Raw genomic sequence first — 23,010 nt, forward strand, 5'->3', positions numbered from 1 at the left:
CCCATTTCTAACACTTTCAATGGCCTCCCTCCCCAGGATATTCTGTACTTCTTCCTCATTTGGAGTTAGAAGTCTTGGGATTGATGTGCACCACCTGTAGCTGATCTCTGCCTGATGTTTTGGGCTGCCTTGTCTAAGAAAAAGGAAGGACATTAACTTGAGTAACCACAAGATGCAGTAAAACTAAAGGAGGATGTATTTTAACTCCCAAAATGGGCGGGTTTGGGTCAGGTGGGAAGTTAAAGTGTTAAAAATTTGCATCCCGACCCCAACCCATCTCCAACCCTTCTACTTACAGTTTTTATGGAGGGGGGACGGGGAGTCACCAACCAATCCGCTACCAGGAGATGGGTTGGCAGTTTAAATATTATAATGAGGCTCATTATAATTCATGATGTCAAATTTAACTGTGGCTGGTAGGGTTCCCCTGGCCTTGGGAAACCCGACGGCTAAAAGGAGGCCAGAACTGCTGGATTCAGGATGTAAGTGCCTCTTTTTACTTACATGCTAGATCTAATGTACCTGCCTTGCCAACCCCTCGTGATCAGACAGCACCCCCGACCCGATCTGCCTTCCAACCTCCTCCACGAGGCCGTCCGATCTGACCCTCGCAGCCTCCAATCTCCCCCACTGCCTCTGATCGCCTCAGGCCTCTGACCTCCAACCCGCCACTATTAGCCAGGTTCGACCCTTCTCTCGCTCCTCTCCGCTTTCCAGCTGCAGCTTTGTGCCAAAAGCCTACTCGCCCAACAGCCAGCCAGCCAGCCTCTCAATCTGGCTGTCTGCGGCCAGAAAACTGAGAATTCTTTTTTTTAATTGGGTCCTGCCGTTAAATTCGACAGGGCCTGAGAGAAACCGGTTCTTTCTGGTTTTCCGACCTCAATCCAGCTCCCCCGGCTCCTTCCCCGCCTCCGAGAAAAATTCAGACCAAGGTGGCTGCTTGAGGAATAAACAGTATGACCACATACCACTTGAGGCTTTTTGTGAGATCAAAGCATGTAAGGCAAATGAGGGAATGCTTACAGAAGGAGGTTGGTGGTGTAAAGTGCACAATGCCACCTCCTGAGCTGGAAATTGATAAGCTATTTAAGCATTGTAGTCAGGTGATTGAGGGCTGGTATGTCTGAGGGCCCTGATCCTAGAGGACGGGCCCTTTAAGAACCTCCCCTTTAAAAGGTAATTGCAGCTGGAGTGTGAGGAGACTTTCCCAGCCAGGTGAGCATAAAAGGGATGGTTCAGGAGCACCATTGAGGTAGAGGAGGTTGGGAGTTGGAGAGCTGAAAGATGTATTGTGTGGTCTTGCTCTGTGCATTTATAAAAAGGTGTTTGGAACTTGGATTGTTCAAGGGCGACTGTTTGTAGGGGAAAGGAGGCTACAAAATGGTAGGACATTTAATATTTGGGATCTGTGGGGGAGAAATTTAGCTGCTTAGTGCCTCCTGTTAGCGCCCAGGGGGGTGCGCTAAGGGTTTAGCGACCAGTTGTGGCGAATGCAGCGATGCCTGCAAACTTTACTGCCAGTTTACTGCCTGGGCCTCTAGCAGATCGTGACATCATAAAGTGCGCAATGCCACGTTATCGACCCGGATGTGAAATTGCTTCCCGCCCCCCCCGCTGTCTTAGCGCCAGGCGTGAACAACGGCAGGAAGAGGAGGCGGTATGCATTCGGAAGGCCGCTTAGGAGCGGTATTTAAAGGGATAAACTTCATATTTATTTTTAGTCTCCAATCAATGCTGACTTATCAGGGTCACATTGCAAAACAGCTGTTTTCAGTGAGTTAAACATTTAAAACATTCAGGAGTGTTCTGCCTGCTAAAGATTTGTCACTTTCATTCTGTCCTAGATATGCATACGTTAATGGGGGCTGTATGGCACTCTACCTCTCCCTCTGGCGTCAATGTCGGAGGCAGTGGCGGCAGAGAGAAAATTGCAAAATGTGGCCAGATGGAGGAGGGCCAACAGAGCTTTCAACAGGAGGCCTTACTCTCCCAGGATATTCAAGGAGCACTTCTCCAACATTAATTTAACTGAGGAGCAGTGTCTTAGAAGGCTCCGCTTCACCAAGGACGTGGTCACAGAACTCTGCCGCCTCCTTTAACCAGACCTCCAGACTCAGACGAGGGTGACCATGGGTTTCTCAGTGGCAGTCAAGGTCACCATCGGCCTCAATTTCTACGGCAGCAGATCCTTCCAGTCTGCAACAGGAGACATATCTAACATATCGCAGTTTGCTGTCTGCTGCATCTGGGAGGTTACAGACACACTCTACAGTAGAATAAGGGACTACATTTCCTTCCCCATCACCAGAGAGAAACAGGATGAGTGTGCATGTAGTTTTGCCAGAATAGCGGGCTTCTCCATGGTGCAGGGCACCATTGACTGCACCTATGTTGCTTTGCGGGCACCGCATAACCATCCTGAGGTATTTTGTAACCACAAAGGCTACCACTCACTTAATGTGCAGTTGGTGTGCGACCATAGACAGCAAATCTTCACCATCAATGTCTGCTATCCTACCAGCAGCCACAATGTCTTCATCCTGAGCCAGACCGGTTTACCAGCACTTTTCTAGCCATCACATCAAGCTCCTGGCTGGCTGATTGGAGACAAGAGCTATTGCTTTCCACCTGGCTCTTGACTCCCCTCCATAACCACAACACTCCTGCCTAATGAGAGCTATGCTGCCACCAGCAACATCATCATCTATCGGAATGCTCAAGCAATGGTTCCGCTGCCTTGACCGCTCAGGAGGAGCCCTCCAGTACTTGGCTGAGTGGGTGACCCTTTTCATCATGGTGTGCTGCATGCTGCACATCTTGGCCCAGCCATTGTCACCAGGCATAATGGGATCACCTCCGGAGGAGGAGGAACAGTAGCAATGGAGGAGGCAGCCACTCGATTGGACTTCTGGATGGGTCTGTGACCACCTCATCAGAGTGCAGTTCCAATAAATTTGACCCTAGTTGCTCACCATCACCCATCAGTCCATCCATTTTGCATGCCATATCACAGCGCAAAGCTGAACTGAGAACAAAATCTGCAACATTCCATTAATAAATTTATCACAATTCAGTAAAGACATATATACAACAATATTATCTAATCACCCTTGTGCAAACCCTGACTTCCCCTCTTTACAATGTATTTTCCTAATCTACTGCTCCTACATAGTGTGTCCCCAGTGGCTGCAGCAGGGCTGGTAGAAGGCTGCTGAGTGTCGGTGCTAGAAACTATAAGTGGCCTTGCAGCACGCCCTTGACCAGCTCTGAGCCTGGAAGGCCCGGCTATACACTGCACCACCACACGCTGGGCGGTGGCAGTCTGGGCTGGCTGGATGACTGGCAGTGATGAGGGCAATGGTGGAGTGGCAGTGGTGGGCTCAGGAATGCTGTCGTCCTGAGAGGACAGCAGGTAACTGCTTGATTGACACACTGACACTCCCCCAGGGAAGCACCTCAGCATTCCTACCAACCTGCTGGAGTATAGATTGCTGGCCTGCTCGGTTAACTGTGGTGGACCCAGTGACCATGGCAGCAGTCAGAGTTTGCGTGGCATGAGAGCTGTCTGAGACTCGATGCTACCAACCATTGATTGCATAACAGCATTAAGACATTGTGTGGCTTCCGCCTGTGCTGCAATGGAAGCGAGCTCTCTCACAGGTTGAGTTGCTTGCAAGTCGCCTTCAGAAGCAGCAATGTTGAGAATGAGGTTGTGCAGAATGATGGAACCTTCCCTTTCAGAGCTGGAAGGAGCCAGTGAGAATGATGATTCACCATTGCATTGCACCTGAAATTCATTATCGTGTGCTGGTAGAACCCATGTACTGCTCAAGTGAGGTTGTTAGCGATTGATTTAGCACTGCAGTTCTTTCTTGGAAAGCTAACAAGCAATTTACCAGGCAGCGGGCAGTCGAGGGGGTCGTTCAGCTTGACTGCCTACCTCTCTTCCGCGCATACATCCGGGCCAGGATGTCCCTGGAGATGAAGAAGTGGGCGCCGGAGGGACTGGAGTGCATCATCACCCCCGGCAACCAAATTCTAATTTAATTTTTATGTTTCAAAGTCTAATTTGTTTTAATTGCCGGTTTTAGTGTCCCCCTCCCCTTTTATAGGGGGCACTTGTATATATTTATGCTTTTAGTGCCCCAAAAAAACAAACAATTTACCAGGAGGTCAGAATAATTAGCGCCTGTCACTACTTTTCAAAATTGGGGCAGAACCAAATTTCTAGTCCTATGTCTCTAATGAGAAAAAAAGAGACCAACCCCAATGGAGGAACTGTTGAGAGAACTGTTGTGCACCACTCGAGCTCTGCAAAAGGCCCATAGTGCCTCAATGAGAGAATCACTCGGATCCTTAAGTCCCAGTAAGTGGCTCACTAGCCTGCACAAGAGAGGACCTCTCAGATCCTTGAGGCCCAGCAGGGAACCTGAGAGTAGATTCAGAAGGGAGAGAACAAAATATGGAAATGGAAGGCAGAAAATTAGTAAACTAGTTTGGAAGGCAGAGGAAACAAAGGTTAGGAAATAGACAACAAGGGAGTTTGGCAGTGCTAAATGGTATATACTTCAATGCAAGGAGTCTAGGGAATAAGGCAGATGAGCTGAGGGCACAGATAGTCACATGGGAGTATGATATTATAGTTATTAATGAGACATGGCTGAAAGAGGGGCAGGAATGGCAGCTCAACATTCCTGGTTACAGGGTTTTCAGACAAGAAGGAGGGAGGGTCAAAATATTGATTAACTAAACAATTACAGCTGTGAGGAGGGATGATATGTTAGATGGATCATCAAATGAGGTAATATGGGTTAAACTGAAGAACAAAAAAGGGGCAATCACATTGCCGGGAGTGTACTATAGACCCCCAAACAGTCAGGAGATAAAGAGCAAATATGTAGGCAAATTTCTGAAAAATGCAAAAACAACAGGGCAGTAATGGTAGGGGATTTCAACTATCCTAATATTAACTGGGATAGAGTTAGTGTGAAAGGTATAGAGGGAGCAGAATTCTTAAAATGCATTCAGGAGAACTTTTTAGCCAGTACATAGCAGGCTCAACAAAGAGGGGGTGGTTCTGAGTTAGTTTTAGGGCATGAAGCTGGGCAGATGGAAAGGGTATCAGTGGGAGAGCATTTTGGTGGTAGTGATCATAATTCAATTATATTTCGAGTAATTATTAAAAGAACAAATATAGACCAGGAATAAAAGTTCCCAATTGGGGCAAAACTAATTTTATTCAGCTGAGATGTGATTGAAGGTAAATCAGTTTCAAAACAGTGTGAGGCATTCAAGGAGGAGATAGTGAGAGTTTAGGTAAAGAAAAAGGGTGGGACTAACAAATCTTAAGCCCCTTGGATGTGAAGGGGCATACAGGGTAAGATAAAGAAAAAAGGGAAGCTTATAGAAACATAGAAAATAGATGCAGGAGTAGGCCATTCGGCCCTTCGAGCCTGCACCACCATTCAATATGATCATGGCTGATCATGCAACTTCAGTACCCTATTCCTGCGTTCTCTCCATACCCCTTGATCCCTTTAGCCGTAAGGGCCACATCTAACTCCCTTTTGAATATATCTAATGAACTGGCCTCAACAACTTTCTGTGGTAGAGAATTCCACAGGTTCACAACTCTGAGTGAAGAAGTTTCTCCTCATCTCGGTCCTAAATGGCTTACCCCTTATCCTTAGACTGTGACCCCTGGTTCTGGACTTCCCCAACATCGGGAACATTCTTCCTGCATTTAACCTGTCCAATCCCGACAGAATTTTATGACAGATACCAAGGGCAGGGGTGAAATTAAAAAGAAGTTAGGAAAGCAAAGAGAGGGCAGGAAAAAATATTGGCAAGTAAAATTAAGGAAAACCCAAAGGTGTTTTATAAATACATTAACTGCAAGAGGATAACTAAAGAAAGAGTAAGGCCTATTAGGGACCATAAAGGTAACCTGTGTGTGGAGGCGGAAGATGTGGGTATGGTTCTCAATTAATACTATGGGCTGGATTTTAGGATTTTCTGTTTTCGGTGCGAAAATGGAGGTGGGGCGGGAAAGTTACCAGCCGGGAATAGTTTGCGCATTCATATGTAAGTTTGGGCATCTGGGTCCTGCGTCAGGGGACGCAGCACTAAGGAAGTTGTTGCACACTTTTAGTGGTGCAAGGATGGGAACCTTGAGAACTAAAGAGCCAGGCTATGTGCGCTCTGAGAGAGGCCTGGGGGGAAACGTTAAAAAAAAACACAAACTATTCCAAAACATTGCCCATGCCACCACAACACAAATCACAAAAAAAATTAAAAGAACAAACACTTGCACTTATTTTTGTAGTACTTTACCTTCCTCTGTGCCGCCGGCTGGACCGCTCTGATTTCCCAGGCAGTCATTGCGGGCGCACTTCCGAGTTCCGGGCAACAACCAAAACTCCTGTGGGTGTCGCAACCAGAGGCATTGCACAGCCGGCACAGCTCTTCCCGGCAGAGCTACTCAGTGCCGCCGCAAAACTCGACCGGAGAGTGACAGGGTGCAGGAAACTTCACTGCTGTCTTTCATGCCACGCCGAGGTGAAACCCGGAGCGCAAAGGACCGGAAAATCCAGTCCTTTCTGTCTGTTTTCACAAACGAAAGGGACGATGCAGATATTGCAATCAGGGAGGAGGAGTGTGTGTAATATTGATGAAATAAACATAGTGAGAGAGGAAGTATTCAGGGGTGTAGCATCTTTGAAAGTGGATAAATCCCCAGGCCCGGATGAAATGTATCCCAGCCTGTTAAAAGAAGCAAGAGAGAAATAGCAGAGGCTCTGACCATCAATTTCCAATGCTCTATGGCGACAGGTGTGCCGGAGGACTGCTAATGTTGTACCATTGTTTAAAAAGGGAGAAAGGGATAGACCGAGTAATTACAGGCCAGTCAACCTAACCTCGGTGGTGGGAAAATTATTGGGAAACATTCTGAGGGACTGGATAAATCTTCATTTAAAAAGAGACAGATTAATCAAGGACAGTCGTCATGGATTTGTTAAAGGAAGGTCGTGTCTGACTAACTTGATTGAAATTTTTGAGGAGGTACATAAGAACATAAGAAATAGGAGCAGGAGTAGGCCATATGGCCCCTCGAGCCTGCTCCGCCATTTAGTACGATCATGGCTGATCCAATCATGGACTCAGCTCCACTTACCTGCCCGCTCCCCATAACTCCTTATTCCCTTATTGGTTAAGAAACTATCTATCTCTGTCTTCAATTTATTCAATGACCCAGCTTCCACAGCTCTCTGAGGCAGCAAATTCCACAGATTTACAACCCTCTGAGGGAAGAAACTCCTCCTCATCTCAGTTTTAAATGGGCGGCCGCTTATTCTATTATGCCCCCTAGTTCTAGTCTCCCCTATCAGTGGAAACATCCTCTCTGCATCCACCTTGTCAAGACCCCTCATAATCTTATACGTTTCGATAAGATCACCTCTCATTCTTCTGAATTCCAATGAATAGAGGCCCAACCTACTCAACCTTTCCTCATAAGTCAACCCCCTCACCCCCAGAATCAGCCGAGTGAACCTTCTCTGAACTGCCTCCAAAGCAAGTATATCCTTTCTTAAATATGGAAACCAAAACAGTACGCAATATTCCAGGTGTGGCCTCACCAATACCCTGTATAACTGTAGCAAGACTTCCTTGCTTTTATTCTCCATCCCCTTTGCAATAAAGGCTAAGGTTCCATTGGCCTTCCTAATCACTTGCTGTACCTGCATACTAACCTTTTGTGTTTTGTCATGTATCTTACATTATTATATATAACTGTATCCTAACATGCTATACATGACTGTAATAAGATATGACCTGTAACCACCAGCATACCTTCCCACCAGGGGTGCACTTTCAAGAGACAGGTATATAAGGACAGGTCTCAGGCAAGTGCAGCATTCCAGAGCTGTGAAATAAAAGTGCAGATTCAGAATGACCTTGACTTCACTACATGCCTTGTGTGAATCTGTACTGAGGGGACAGGACTTTACATGTTTCATGCACAAGTACCCCCAGGTTCCGCTATACTGCAGCACTTTGCAATTTTTCTCCATTTAAATAATAACATGCTCTTTGATTTTTTTCTGCCAAAGTGCATAACCTCGCACTTTCCAACATTATACTCCATCTGCCAAATTTTTGCCCACTCACTTAGCCAGTCTATGTCCTTTTGCAGATTTTTTGTGTCCTCCTCCAAACATTGCTTTTCCTTCCATTTTTGTTTCGTCAGCAAACTTGGCTACATTATACTCGGTCTCTTCTTCCAAGTCATTAATATAGATTGTAAATAGTTCGGGTCCCAGCACTGATCCCTGCGACACCCCACTAGTTACTGGTAGCCAACCCGAGAATGAACTATTTATCCCGACACTCTGTTTTCTGTTAGTTAACCAATCCTTTATCCATGCTAATATATTACCCCCAACCCCGTGAACTTTTATCTTGTGCTGTAACCTTTTCTGTGGTACCTTGACAAATGCCATGCCCCGCCCTCCTGTAGACTGCATGAAAGGGCCCATGGTGGCATGATAGCTGCAAGAGCCTTGTGTCAGGAGTTCATCAATGAGCGCTTTGCCTGAAAGAGCGTTGGTGTTATTTACAAGGCTGACACACTGCTGGGTGTGCAGGTCATACATCAATGGTGTGCATCACCTTAGTGACAGTTAAAGTTTAAGTTGATCGAAGTTAAGTGTAATTATACCCTTTGATAAGGAATCACCAGCGTGTAACGGTGCAGTTATCTAAACCAATGCGCAACAAGGTTTTGTTAAATAAAAAACATTTAAACCGAACATTTGTCTGAAATCATCAGTATTTCTGTAAAGACCAACACCCCCTGCTTCTCCTCTCCACCGCTACCCCTTCTACCCCTTCCCATTCCCCTCCTGACTCCAAGCTGCCTGGCTGAGGAGCTCCGCATGTGATGCTTCATTGGGGGGGGGGGGGGACAGTGGGAATGGCAACCGAAGCGCTGCTTGGACCGATATGGGAGAGGACGGTCCCAAGGTGGGAACGTGCTCCGAGCCAGAAGCAAGATGTTGCTCCTGGCTCTTGTGTGTCGTTGGCAATGGGGGTGTGGCACCTTGGGGTGCAGTGCCACGCTCCAGGACCACTGGGAGCCCTCTGCCACCAGTGTTCCTGGCTACCAGCTCCAGGACCTCCACCATCCCTTCCATGTTATATCTTATTTGTTGGACAAATACTCGGTGTCAACTATGTTCTTGGTGCTTAGTAGGCTTTTTGCTGATGGTGAATCTCCCTCATGCCTCCCACAACAGCCAAACAAACACACACCACAGCCACACACGCTTTCAGTCCCTCTCAGCTCCCTCTCTCTGTGTCTCCTCTTTTGCGCATGTCATGATGACCCTTGACCTCCTTAATCGCAAGAATCGAGCTTTGCTAAGGCTGGCGACACTTTATGGCAGAAGGTCAGAGAGATTTAACGCTGCCGCCCATTTCACATCGCTCGCGATAACGCCCAATGTCAAAAATGGAGACTCGGTGCTTTGACTAGCTGGCGATCTGAAACCCCATTTTTATTGCCCACGCCAGAAATAACGCCTATTTTTGGGCGATATGCACAAAAGTGTAAAATCTAGCCCTTAGTTCTCTGACCCATTCTGTATTCTTCCCAGTTGTTCCCACTCCTCTTTCTACCTGCAAGCTTTGTAGACTTTTTCTTTTCTTTTTTATTTCACATGGTACTGTCTTGTTACTCCATTTTGGGGTCTTTACTTAGTCTGTGTTTACTAGTCTACTCGTCCTTTGCTTGTGTTTATCGTGCATACTCAGTAAGTTGTTAAAGGTTTTCCATTTATCCTCAATTAACATTTTCTTGAATACTAGCTTCCAAGTGGATTTATATAAACTTTTACCTAATTCTTTGAAGTTGGCCCTTTTAAAATGTATACTTGAACTTTGATTTGTTCCAGATCATGCCAAATTTATCTTGTAATTATTTCAGTTCTTATTAGATGTAGAATAAAACTCCCATCAGTGTGCTCTAACCTCAGACTCAAATCTGCAGTCCCTTCTGTATCAATCTGAAGTTTCCATTTCTCATACCCAGATCTCTCAAACTGTCAATTTAGATAAGATTCGTGCCAAATCTTGAGTGGTTTTAATGCCTCGTGCTCCCCCAAATAGATTGAGACTGCTCAGAGTAATTTTACTTTGAATTTTGTTCCCATCGGCCTAGACTCGATTCCAGTTCCCAGGTTCCAGAGTGAAAGGACTAGTCCTCGAATGTAATGTAAATATGTGCAGTTTCTGCTTTTCTAATATTTTGGAGTGGTTGTGTTTAATAAATCATTTGCTTAAATATAAACCCCTAAGCACCTCAATGGTTTCAACCCATGATTCAGGATAACATTACTACCTCTGTGCTGCGTGTGGACACATATTAGGAATAAAATGAAACAATTCAATTGGTCTACATTTATTAATATATGAAAAAACTTTGTTTTTATCTTTAGTACTGAGTTATATTAATGAGAGAGTTCTTAAGTGTATTTGGTTTCTTTTTTGAATCTAAAAGATTAGATACTATCAAATCATTCTGTATCAATTAGAAGAGTAGACAGCAGCACCTTGGACTCAGCTTACATTGATAATGCTGAACTGTGAAATAGACGATAGTAGATGAGCCATGCCAGTTTTTACAGAAATCAAATTTATTACAAATTTTTAAACTAGCTTTTACAATGGTTAATGGAGTGCAGTATTGAATACTGTGAGGTAGAGAACCCATAGTGAACGGTGTCATGAAATGGTAGGACGTGGGTTTGTACATGTGATTCCCCACATAGTACATTCTGATTTATGTTTTCAAAGTAAAGGGTGTTATGTAATGATGTGTGTATCGTCCCAGTATCTTAAATGTATTGTAAGTACTATGCCACACCACAGAGGGCGCTGCGGTGGGAAACCCTGGTAGTACCTGTAACAAGGGCTATATAAGGCTGTCCACCACACCTGGGAGGCACTCTGGAGCTGAACCATAAAGGACGAAGGTCACAACAGTTAGACTTACACCAGATCGTGTGGAGTCAGTGATTTGTGTGCTACATACACCACATTGGCAACGAGGAAGCGGACGAACTCCATGCAACCACGGCTACTCTGGGCTCGCTAAAGGATTTTACCGTGGGCAATGATTGGGAGGCCTTTACGGAAAGGCTCGAGTACTACTTCACAGCAAACGACCTGACGGAGGACACATACGCAATGAGAGAGAAGTGTAAGGCGATATTGCTCTCCAGTTGTGGAGATGAGGTTTACTGTCTCGTCAGGAATTTGCTGGCACCTGGGAGCGCCAGGGACAAGTCATACGAGGAGCTGACTGAACTCATTCGTGACCAGTTGAAACCGAAGGAGAGCATCCTCACGGCCAGATACAAATTTTACCATCACTGCAGAATGAGGGCCAGGATGTCACCAAAACCATGTGATTTTGGGGCACACCTTGACGAGGCTTTGCGGGACGTTTTCGTTATGGGGATTGGCCACGAGGGCTTCCTTCACAAGCTGCTGGCCACGGAACCCACAGTCACTCTGACAAAGGCCATCGCCATCAGCCGGGCATATATGACCTCGACTTGCAGCACCAAGCAAATGATCTACACAGTCTCGAACCCGGCAGGCACTGTCCACAGGATAGCGTCCACCACGGACAAAACTGCAGAACGTGGCTCTGCCTAGGGCAGAGAGCACGGACCTCGGGATCCTGGAGCTCAGAGTCCGCCGAGGGGGGCCAATCAAGCAGCACCATGCTGGCGCTGTGGAGGAAGCCATGGGCTCACCGGTGCAGGTTCGCGGAGTATACGTGCAATACCTGCCACGTCAAAGGCCACCTTCAGCGTATGTGTAAAAGAAATCGGACTCACCGTGTGGCTGAGGAGATGGGGGATGATCCACTGTTCAGCGAGGAGCAGGTAGAAGAAGATGAGGTGCTTGGACTGTATACGTGCACCGACGATTCGCCCCCAGTGATAAGTGAAGTAAAAATCAATGGAGTCCCAGTGAGTATGGAAGTGGACACGGGCTCGGGTCCGTCGTTGATGAGTCGGAGAACTTTTGATAAACTGTGCATTAACCCAGCTGCATGACCCAAGCTGGTCCCGATCATGGTGAAGCTGCGTACCTACACCAGGGAACTAATACCTGTTCTTGGCAGAGCGATGGTGCAGGTATCCCACGGGGACGAGATGCACGCTTTACCTTTGTGGGTCATTGCAGGCGATGGGCCGACGCTCCTCGGCCGGAGGTGGATGGGGACGGTCCGTGGGAGCTGGGAAGACTTCATTCCCAGGCTGCTGCTCCCCGGGGTGCTGCCGTGCCCCGGGTCCCCAGAGAGCAGCGCCGACCGAGCTGGAGCTGCAGCCTCAATCCACCCACAGGCAAGTCCCAGGCCCGGACCTCACACAGAGACCCTGCAGCCCCAGTCCCCACAGGCAAGCCCCAGGCCCGGACCTCACACAGAGACCCTGCAGCCTCAATCCCTACAGGCAAGCAGCCCTGCAGAGAGGGGCCTAGTTGGGGGGGGGGGGGGGGGAGGTGAGCCGGCGGGGCGCTGCGGGCGGGGTGCTGAGGGATCCAGGGGCCGGCGATTCGGAAGGGCCCCGCAGAGGAAGAGGCCATTGGGCGGGCCCCGCAGAGGAGTTGGTAGCGTCGGGCGGTGGCAGCAGCTGGGGGTCGGCGGCCATGGCAGCCGCAGGGGAGGCCGCTACGGCGGCCGCGGGGGACGCGGCAAGTGCGGCCGCTGGAGAGGCGGCAAGTCAGGTGGCAGCGGAGGGGAACGGAGGCTGTGACGGCGGAGGGCATTCGGAGCGGCGGAGAAGAAGATGGTGGCGGCATCGTGTCGGAGCTGCAGAGCATCAAAGATGGCGGCGCCCAAGGGGAAGCCTCGTGGAATCCTCCTGCATCAAACATGGCGCCTTAAAGAGGAAATGCACCCGGGAGTCTTAAAAGGGCCTTACAAAGAGGTGGTCCCCACAAAGGACTTCGGTTTGGCAGAGCGAGTCTAAAATGAGCTATGTTAATGTGAGATAGTGAATTTATAATAAGAATTACTTTTTTTACGCTGAATGGCCACTGTATTTGTGTAAAATAATGGATGAAGTACAATTAATGATAACGGCTAACAAGGAAATCAAGATTCCGCTACCAGTCAATAACCAGTTAATGTACCAGATAAAATGTACCATACTAACGCACTGTCTATGCTCACCTGCCTTCTGTTGGACAAGTGTGATGTTATGTAATGATGTGTGTATGGTTGTCCTGCGTCCAGGTGGGGGAGGGGAAGGTGATGTTATGTAATGATGTGTGTATCGTCCCAGTACCTTAAATGTATTGTAAGTACTATGCCACACCACAGAGGGCGCTGCGGTGGGAAACCCTGGTAGTACCTGTAACAAGGGCTATATAAGGCTGTCCACCACGCCTGGGAGGCACTCTGGAGCTGAACAATAAAGGACGAAGGTCACAGCAGTTAGACTTACACCAGATCGTGTGGAGTCAGTGATTTGTGTGCTACATACACCACAAAGGGGACAAGGAATAAATCGAGGTTGCTCCAGGACACACTGTGTGTGTGTGGCTGCTTACAGAGTTACATTGCAATGAGCATTGGAAATAAGCTGCTTGTGCATTCATTTGACTAGGAACCTGTGCGATTTTGGCAAAGAATGACATGAAAAGAGGGAATTGATAATTATTTTAAAATAGAAAATAAAACTTGCATCAATTGTTATATTAAGGCCAGCTTAATTGTAATTTTCTTAAATAATTAGCAGCAGGTTTATAACTGAGGTAGTCAGGAAAAAGCTGAATAAAATGTGTGTGAAATTTCATGTAAAATGAAAGAAAAATCACGATGAATAATACACCTCAGAAATAATGGATAATCGAAAAGTTACCTTTTTGAAAGGTTGCAACATTTTGGTCTTTTTTCAGTATGTTAAATCAGCCTACTTTGTACAAATATGTTTGATCATGTAATGTAAATGAATCTGGTCTTGCAATAATTATTTCCTATTAAATGTTACATTATAGGTAATCTGTTTGCTTACTCTAATATTTTGTATTATTTATGTTTCAGCTTTTCTAGCTACAAACTGTTCATTCAGAAAAACATTATTTTTCTCTCTCCTACAGATTAAAATTTCACCTTTATCAACTATAAGTAACGAAACAAAGTACACTTCAAAACTGGAAGGTTGCCTACCTTCTATAACATTTTGACATGAACCAAGACAAGAACACCCCTTGTACCTCAGGGGTTGGTATAGAGAATAAGCTCAACACCTTGGTGCAAGAAACAGTTATCCAAAACAGAAATAAAAATCAGCTGACAGCTGTGGAAGGTCAAGCTCCAAATGGGGATGAACAGATCTTTCTAAAGATCGCTACATTAAGCTCCGAATATATTCCAGGTGTAACAGCTAAGCAGTCAACTGCTGCTAAAAGCCCAAGCATAGGAGATGAGAGACCAAACAATGCACCTGAACATCTGGGAACAATAATTAAAGAAGAAGATGAAGCACAGGGCGTGAAAAGAAAGCCTGGACAGCCAGATCAAGAATATAGTGCAGGCACAAAGAATACTTCTATTCTCACACTTGAGGTTGAGGTGATAGCAGAACCAAGCATGGAATATGCTCATGGCAAAATTGCTGAGGAAGTGTCTGGAGTATTGGCAAATGGAATCAGTTGTGACTTAAAAGCTGGGGAGACTCTTGGTGAAAGATCAGAAAATGTCATACTCATGGGGTTGGCGGATAAAAAAGACAGCTGTATATTTTTGGAAGAAAACAAGGCATGTAGGAAGGATACACAGATAAAATGTTACGCAGAAGAGGAGCAGAAAAGGTAATTTGCTTTAGGAGATGCATCTCAATTCTAAGGTTCCAAATAACCTAAATATATGCCACTGCTAACAACAGCACTTGATTTTGCATAGTTACATAAGAACATATGAAATAGGAACAGGAGTAGGCCATACGGCCCCTCGAGCCTGCTCCGCCATTCAATAAGATCATGGCTGATCTGATCATGGACTCAGCTCCACTTCCCTGCCCGATCCCCACAACCCCTTATCCCCTTATTGTTTAAGAAACTGTCTATTTCTGTCAAATTTATTCAATGTCCCAGCTTCCACAGCTCTCTAAGGCAGCGCATTCCACAGATTTACAACCCTCTGAGAGAAGAAATTTCTCCTCATCTGTTTTAAATGGGAGGCCCCTTATTCTGAGATCATGCCCTCAAGTTCTAGTCTCCCCCATCAGTGGAAACATCCTCTCTGCATCCACCTTGTCAAGCCCCCTCATAATCTTATACGTTTCGATAAGATCACCTCTCATTCTTCTGAATTCCAATGAGTAGAGGCCCAACCTACTCAACCTTTCCTCATTAGTCAACCCCCTCATCTCCAGAATCAACCTAGTGAACCTTCTCTGAACTGCCTCCAAAGCAAGTATATCCTTTTGTAAATATGGAAACCAAAACTGCACACAGTATTCCAGGTGTGGCCTCACCAATACCCTGTATAACTGTAGCAAGACTTTCCTGCTTTGATACTCCATCCCCTTTGCAATAAAGGCCAAGATTCCATTGGCCTTCCTGATCACTTGCTGTACCTGCATACTATCCTTTTGTGTTTCATGCACAAGTACCCCCAGGTCCCACTGTACTGCAGCATTTTGAAATCTTTCTCCATTTAAATAATAACTTGCTCTTTGATTTTTGCTGCCAAAGTGCATAACCTCACACTTTCCAACATTATACTCCATCTGCTAAATTTTTGCCCACTCACTTAGCCTGTCTATGTCCTTTTGCAGATTTTTTGTGTCTTCCTCATACATTGCTTTTCCTCCCATCTTTGTATCGTCAGCAAACTTGGCTATGTTACACTCAGTCCCTTCTTCCAAGTCGTTAATATAGATTGTAAATAGTTCTCAATGCCTCTCCATTGCTTTGACTAGTTGACAGCTGCAGAAGTAGTATAAAAGATACCATTTCCCAGCTGTTCACTTTCCAATGTCAGAAGCTGAAGTCTTCAGGATTTGGATGACGCATCATCAGCTAGTTTCCTTAAGGGGACTATGGCCAACTTTATTTTGACAGTTGTGCTGTCAGTGATCTGCAGCATTGAAATGCTGCAAACACTGACAAGCACGGCACAAAGGTGCTCGGCTCCCATGATTCCCTCCATATTCGTATGGAGGGAGCCACCGCACATGGGGAGGCTCTCTACCCATCCAATGGGCGGAAAAGACCTCCCCAGGAGACCAATGCAGCCAGGTTGCACATTGCACAGGAGGACACAAGCAGTGATGTCGTCAGGAGGACTCGGCTGCAGTGGCACAAGCCTTTCAATTATCTCAGTATATCATTGAAACGTTATGACAAAGTCACACTCAACCTCATCCTGCTGTGCCACTCATCACATCCCCATCATTCTGCCTTCCCTACCCTACTCCTGCACATCCTTACACCAACTTACCTTGAACCTCCACCCATCCCTCTCTATCTACATTATCACTTCCCCAGCTCACTAGCCACCCCTCACAGTCCCCCCTCATCCTTGACCAATCATACCAACTAACAACACACAAAGGCAAGTTATTTGTGTGTTTTAGCCAATGTTCATGTAAAGTTTCTGTTAATGTGCTGTCAAACATGGAAATCTTTCTTTTCAACACTTTATGTCCTTGGACAGATTTGTGTGCAGCTTTAGAGGTGACTAAGTGAGTTGTAGTGATTGGTGAGACATAAGGGTACATCCCACAATGGTGATGAGTGTGAAAGGAATGGGTTGGGCATTGTAGGGATGCTTTATGGTGCTGGTGTGCTTTGGTGCCAATCTGGCGCATCATGTGGCAGCCAGGGTGTACAGCATCAAGAAGTAAATCTGCCCATGGTGAGGCCATCCCTGGCCTCCTAGAAGTAATGTAGTCAGGTGCTGATACTGTGTCCTGTGCAGCAACAGTTGATTGCGGAGAAGGTTGGTGTTGTTGTTGTTGCTGTGCCTGGTGATGTTGATGTTAGGCCTGATGGTGGTGGGATTCTGAGGACCAAGGTAAGATTCTTTCAAGGGCATCAATGCTGATGGAATAGGTGGCGGCTGAAGTTGAGATGACAGAAGCGCCCTGTCAATGGTAAGAAAGGTTGTTCCAAGGAGGTGACAGTGGATAGAGACTTTACTCCAAACACTTCCAAACTGCATAAAGCTCAAAAGTGTGTTCCAAATCCTAGAGACTGCAGTTTCCAACATTGAAAAGTAAAGAGCTGTGAAATGGTAGCTTTTATACCACTTTTGCAGCTGTAATCTATTCAGAGCGGTCATTCAAAAGCCGACCTCCTTACCTGATGTGATATCTGAGCGCCACGAAACTCATTGCAAAGCTGGAGAAATGGTAAGTAGTTGGTAAAATGCTGTTTAAGTACCTTTTAACAAACTCTTAACTCTTTCAATTGTTGGGTCTGTAAAACGCAGGCAGATCCGGCACTTGGGAAACTGACACGAAGGCAGGTTCCCAGCAGGATCCCGACCCGTTGTCAATCTTTTAGATTTTAACAGCGCACCCGCTCCGAACCTGCCCTCTGAACCGACAGATTCCAGCCTATATCTTTTTTTAATCTCCCTCTTCACAGACAGATAGCAATCACAGGACTTCCCAATACAATGGGGTGTGAGTTGTTCTTCGGTTACCTACACAAGCTAACACATTGTTTATTATTTAGTCTTTGAGGAAAACAACTTACCTCGATGAAAGGTGGTTAATATTATGTGTTTTATTTTTTTTAAACTATGGGAATATGCTTTGCTTAGAAAATTAGAACATTGTAATGAACTCTTATTTTCAAATTGTCTGTGGAAAAATGGTCAAAAAATCCTGACTTGTTACTGCTGCTAGTAACACAACATTGTATGCAAAGTGTGAGCATGCTTATTTGCAACTTTCTGTAGCCTATCAGATTTCTTCCTTACCTTCTCCGAGGTTCAGGCCACCGATGAGAAAAAAATAACTCTGCAATGTTCTATGACGTTTTGTGTATATATATGGATTTACCAACCAGGTTCACTTACAGAAAATGACCCAGCTTGTGATCCACCACAGTCCCAGAATAGACGTTGGAGTAATTTTCTGACCTTTTGTTCCTGATGGGGAGCCTTGTCCACCAGGAGCACAAGATTAGACAATTACATAAGAACATAAGAAATAGGAGCAGGTGAAGGCTATTTTGCCCCTCGAGCCTGCACCGCCATTTAATAAGATCATGGCTGATCTGATCATGGACTCAGCTTCACTTCCCTGCCTGCTCCCCATAACCCTTTACTCCCTTATTGCTCAAAAATCTGTCTATCTCCGCCTTAAATATATTCAATGATCTACCCTCCACAGCTCTCTGGGGCAGAGAATTCCATAGATTCTCGAAACTCAAGATTATCGGCCCAAACTTCTCAACCTTTCTTCATAAGACAACCCCTTCATCTCAGGAATCAACCTAATGTACCTTTTCTGAACTGCCTCCAATGCAAGTATATCCCTCCTTCGTAAGGAGACCAAAACTGTGCACAGTACTCCAAGTGTGGTCTCACCAACACCCTGTACAGTTGTAGCAAGACTTCCCTACTTTTATACTCCATCCCCCTTGCAATAAAGGCCAACATACCATTTCCCTTCCTAATTACTTGCCGTACCTCCATGCTAACTTTTTGTGTTTAAGACCAAGGGACGCAGATTTGAATATCTTTGGTTGACAACTAGTCTAACCATTCATCATCAGATAAAGCTGGATCATATAAAGCAGCATCGGTTCCTGCTCTCCATTACTCAAACTGCCCTCTATTCTAAGATCATCCAGGAAGGCAAAGATAACACCAGGCTTCTCTTCTACACCACTAACCGTCTTCTCAAACCACCCACCTCTGCTTCCTCCTCCCTCACCTCCAATAATAAATGCGAGAAGCTCATGGAACGATTTGTTAAAAAGATCGAGAACATCCATTCAACTGCCTATGCTACTTCTCCTTCCCCATGCCCACCGGAGCTAACTTCCTCTTAGTTTCCCCCCCTGCCCTAACCCTGAATTTGCATATTTCTCGAGTTGCTCTCCCCTCACAAAGCTCATGTCAATGAGACCGACCTCCTGCTTTCTCAACTTTGTTTCCACTAAACTGCTGACCACCTAACTTCCCTTCCTGGTTCCATGTTAACTGATACTGTTAACGGTTCTCTCTCCTTCAAATCTGCCGACATCACCCCTTTCCTCAAAAACAATCCTTGACCCCTCCATCCTTCCAAATTATCGGCCCATTTCCAACCTTCCTTTCCTCTCAAGTCCTTGAATGGGTTATTGCCTCCCAAATCGATGCACATTTTCCTGGAGCTCCTTGCTTGAATCCCTGCAATCAGGTTTCTGCCCTCGCCACAGTACCGAAACGGCTCTTGCCAAGGTCACAAATAACATCCTAATTGACTGCGACAAAGGTTAATGATCCCTCCTCGTCCTTCTCGACACAAAATTCTGCTCCAAAGTCTCTCCATCATTGTCCAGCTGGATGAGAATGCACTCGACTGGATGTATTCCTTTCATTCCAGCTGTATCCATAGAATCCATTGCAATGGCTTCTCTTCCCACTCCCACACTGTCACCTCTGGTGTCCCCCAAGGATCTATCCTTAGACCCCTCCTAATTCTCATCTATATGCTGCCCCTCAGTGACATCATCCAGTGACACCGATGATGACACAGCGAGAGTTTTCACATATACGCTGATCATACCCAGCTCTAACCCCCTCAAACCCTCCATTGCTCAGACTGCTTGTCCGACATCCAGCACTGGATGAGCAGAAATTTTCTTCCATTGAATACCGGAAAGACCAAAGCCATTGTCTTCGGTTCTTGCCACAAACTCCATTCCCTTGCCACTGATTCCATCTCTCTCCCTGACAACGGTCTGAGTCTAACCACGTCTGTTAACAACCTTGGTGTCATATTTGATCACGAGTTGAGCTCATATCCATTCCATCACTAAGATCGCCCGTCTCCGCCCTTGCATCAGCTGATCTACTGCTGAAACCCTCATCCATGCCTTTGCTACCGCTAGACTTAACTCTTCCAACGTACTCCTGTCCAGCCTCGCTAGTTCTACCCTGCATAAAGTTAAGGTCATTCAAAACTCTGCCGCCCATGTCCTAATTCCCACCAAGTCCCGCTCACCCATCTCCCCTGAGCTCACTGACCTATATTGGACACCAGTTAAGCAACGCCTCAATTTTAAAATTCTCATCCTTGTTTTCAAATTTCTCCAAGGCCTCGCTCCTCCCTATCTCTGTAATCTCTACCATCTCTAATCCCCTAGATCTCTGCGCTCTGCCAATTCTGGCCTCTTGAACATTCCGAATTTTAATTGCTCCACGATAGGTGGCAACGCCTTCAGCTGCCTAGGTCCTAAGCAGTGGAATTCCCTCCCTTGATCTCTCCACATCTCTACTTTTCTTTTCTCCTTTAAAAAAGGAGTGAGACAGAAAGCAGGAAACGATAGACCAGTTAGCCTAACATCTGTCGTTGGAAAAATGCTGGAGTCCATTATTAAGGAAGCAGTAGAAAGACATTTGGAAAATGGTTTTATGAAGGGAAATCATGTTTGACAAATTTTCTAGACTTCTTTGAGGATGTAATGAGCAAGATGGATAAGGGGAACCAGTGGATGTGGTGTATTTGGATTTCCAGAAGGCATTCGATAAGGTGCCTCATAAAAGGTTACTGCACAAGATAAGAGCTCACGGAGTTCGGGGTAATATATTAGCATGGATAGAGAATGGGCTAACTAACAGAAAACAGAGAGTCGGGATAAATGGACCATTTTCCGGTTGGCAAATCATCATCATCATCATCGGCAGTCCCTCGGAATCCAGGAAGACTTGCTTCCACCCTTAACATGAGTACTTAGGTGGCTGAACAGTCCAATACGAGAACTACAGTCCCTGTCACAGGTGGGACAGATAGTCGTTGAGGGTAAGGGAGGGTGGGACAAACTTGCCGCATGCTCTTTCCGCTGCCTGAACTTGCCACAGATGCTGGGGCCTCAACTATTTACAATCTATATCAATGACTTGGATGAAGGGACCAAGTGTAATGTAGCCAAGTTTGCTAATGATACAAAGTTGAGTGGGAAAGCAAGTTGTGAGGAGGACACAAAGAATCTGCAAAGGGTTATAGCTAGGCTAAGTGAGTGGGCAAATATTTGGCAGATGGAATATAATGTGGGAAAGTGTGAGGTTATCCACTTGGCAGGAAAAATAAAAAAGCAAATTATTATTTAAATGGAGAGAGGTTACAAAATGCTGCAGTACAGAGGGACCTGGGGGTCCTTGTGCATGAAACAAAAAATTAGTATGCAGGTGCAGCAAGTAATCAGGAAGGCAAATGGAATGTTGGCCTTTATTGCAAGGGACTGGAGTATAAAAGCATGAAAGTTCTGCTACAACTGTATAAGGTATCGGTGAGACCACACCTGGAGTACTTTTACAGATATATAAAACGGAAAAGAGTGACTAAAGTAAATGTTGGTCCCTTAGAAGATGAAAAGGGGGATTTAATAATGGGAAATGTGGAAATGGCTGAGACCTTAAACAATTATTTTGCTTCCGTCTTCACAGTGGAAGACACAAAAACCATGCCAAAAATTGCTGGTCATAGGAATGTGGGAAGGGAGGACCTTGAGATGATCACTATCACTAGAGAGGTAGTGCTGGACAGACTAATGGGACTGAAGGTAGACAAGTCCCCTGGTCCTGATGAAATGCATCCCAGGGTATTAAAAGAGATGGCGGAAGTTATAGCAGATGCATTTGTTATAATCTACCAAAATTCTCTGGACTCTGGGGAGGTACCAGCGGATTGGAGAGCAGCTAATGTAACGCCTCTGTTTAAAAAAGGGGGCAGGCAAAAGGCAGGTAACTATAGGCCGGTTAGTTTAACATCTGTAGTGGGGAAAATGCTTGAAACTATCATTAAGGAAGAAATAGCAGGACATAGAAACATAGAAAATAGGTGCAGGAGTAGGCCATTCGGCCCTTCTAGCCTGCACTGCCATTCAATGAGTTCATGGCTGAACATTCAACTTCAGTACCCCATTCCTGCTTTCTCGCCATACCCCTTGATCCCCCTAGTAGTAAGGACCTCATCTAACTCCTTTTTGAATATATTTAGTGAATTGGCCTCAACAACTTTCTGTGGTAGAGAATTCCACAGGTTCACCACTCTCTGGGTGAAGAAGTTCCTCCGCATCTCGGTCCTAAATGGCTTACCCCTTATCCTTAGACTGTGACCTCTGGTTCTGGACTTCCCCAACATTGGGAACATTCTTCCTGCATCTAACCTGTCTAACCCCGTCAGAATTTTAAATGTTTCTATGAGGTCCCCTCTCATTCTTCTGAACTCCAGTGAATACAAGCCCAGTTGATCCAGTCTTTCTTGATAGGTCAGTCCCGCCATCCCGGGAATCAGTCTGGTGAACCTTCGCTGCACTCCCTCAATAGCAAGAATGTCCTTCCTCAGGTTAGGAGACCAAAACTGTACACAATACTCCAGGTGTGGCCTCACCAATGCCCTGTACAACTGTAGCAACACCTCCCTGCCCCTGTACTCAAATCCCCTTGCTATGAAGGCCAACATGCCATTTGCTTTCTTAACCGCCTGCTGCACCTGCATGCCAACCTTTGGATAGGAATAGTGCAATCAAGCAGACGCAGCATGGATTCATGAAAGGGAAATCATGTTTAACTAACTTACTGAAATTCTTTGAGGATATAACGAGCATGGTGAATAGAGGTATACCGATGGATGTGGTGTATTTAGATTTCCAAAAGGCATTCGATAAGGTGCCACACAAAAGGTTACTGCAGAAGATAAAGGTACACGGAGTCAGAGGAAATGTATTAGCATGGATAGAGAATTAGCTGGCGAACAGAAAGCA

The 23,010-nt window shown here is 45.8% G+C and overlaps 1 protein-coding gene across 14 annotated transcripts in view; it reads left to right on the plus strand.

Moving 5' to 3' along the window:
* LOC139263036 (PH and SEC7 domain-containing protein 2-like) overlaps positions 1 to 23,010 on the plus strand; it is a 420,621-nt gene that overhangs the window by 150,258 nt on the left and 247,353 nt on the right. For all 14 annotated transcript variants that reach the window (XM_070878509.1, XM_070878513.1, XM_070878508.1 and 11 more), the window contains one exon: positions 14,179 to 14,892. In XM_070878509.1, coding sequence (XP_070734610.1) covers positions 14,267 to 14,892 — 626 coding nt within the window. In that variant the 5' untranslated portion in view covers positions 14,179 to 14,266. The remainder of the gene's footprint in view (positions 1 to 14,178; positions 14,893 to 23,010) is intronic.

The sequence above is a fragment of the Pristiophorus japonicus genome, chromosome 4 (assembly GCF_044704955.1).
Source record: "Pristiophorus japonicus isolate sPriJap1 chromosome 4, sPriJap1.hap1, whole genome shotgun sequence".
Classification (NCBI taxonomy): Eukaryota; Metazoa; Chordata; class Chondrichthyes; family Pristiophoridae; genus Pristiophorus; species Pristiophorus japonicus.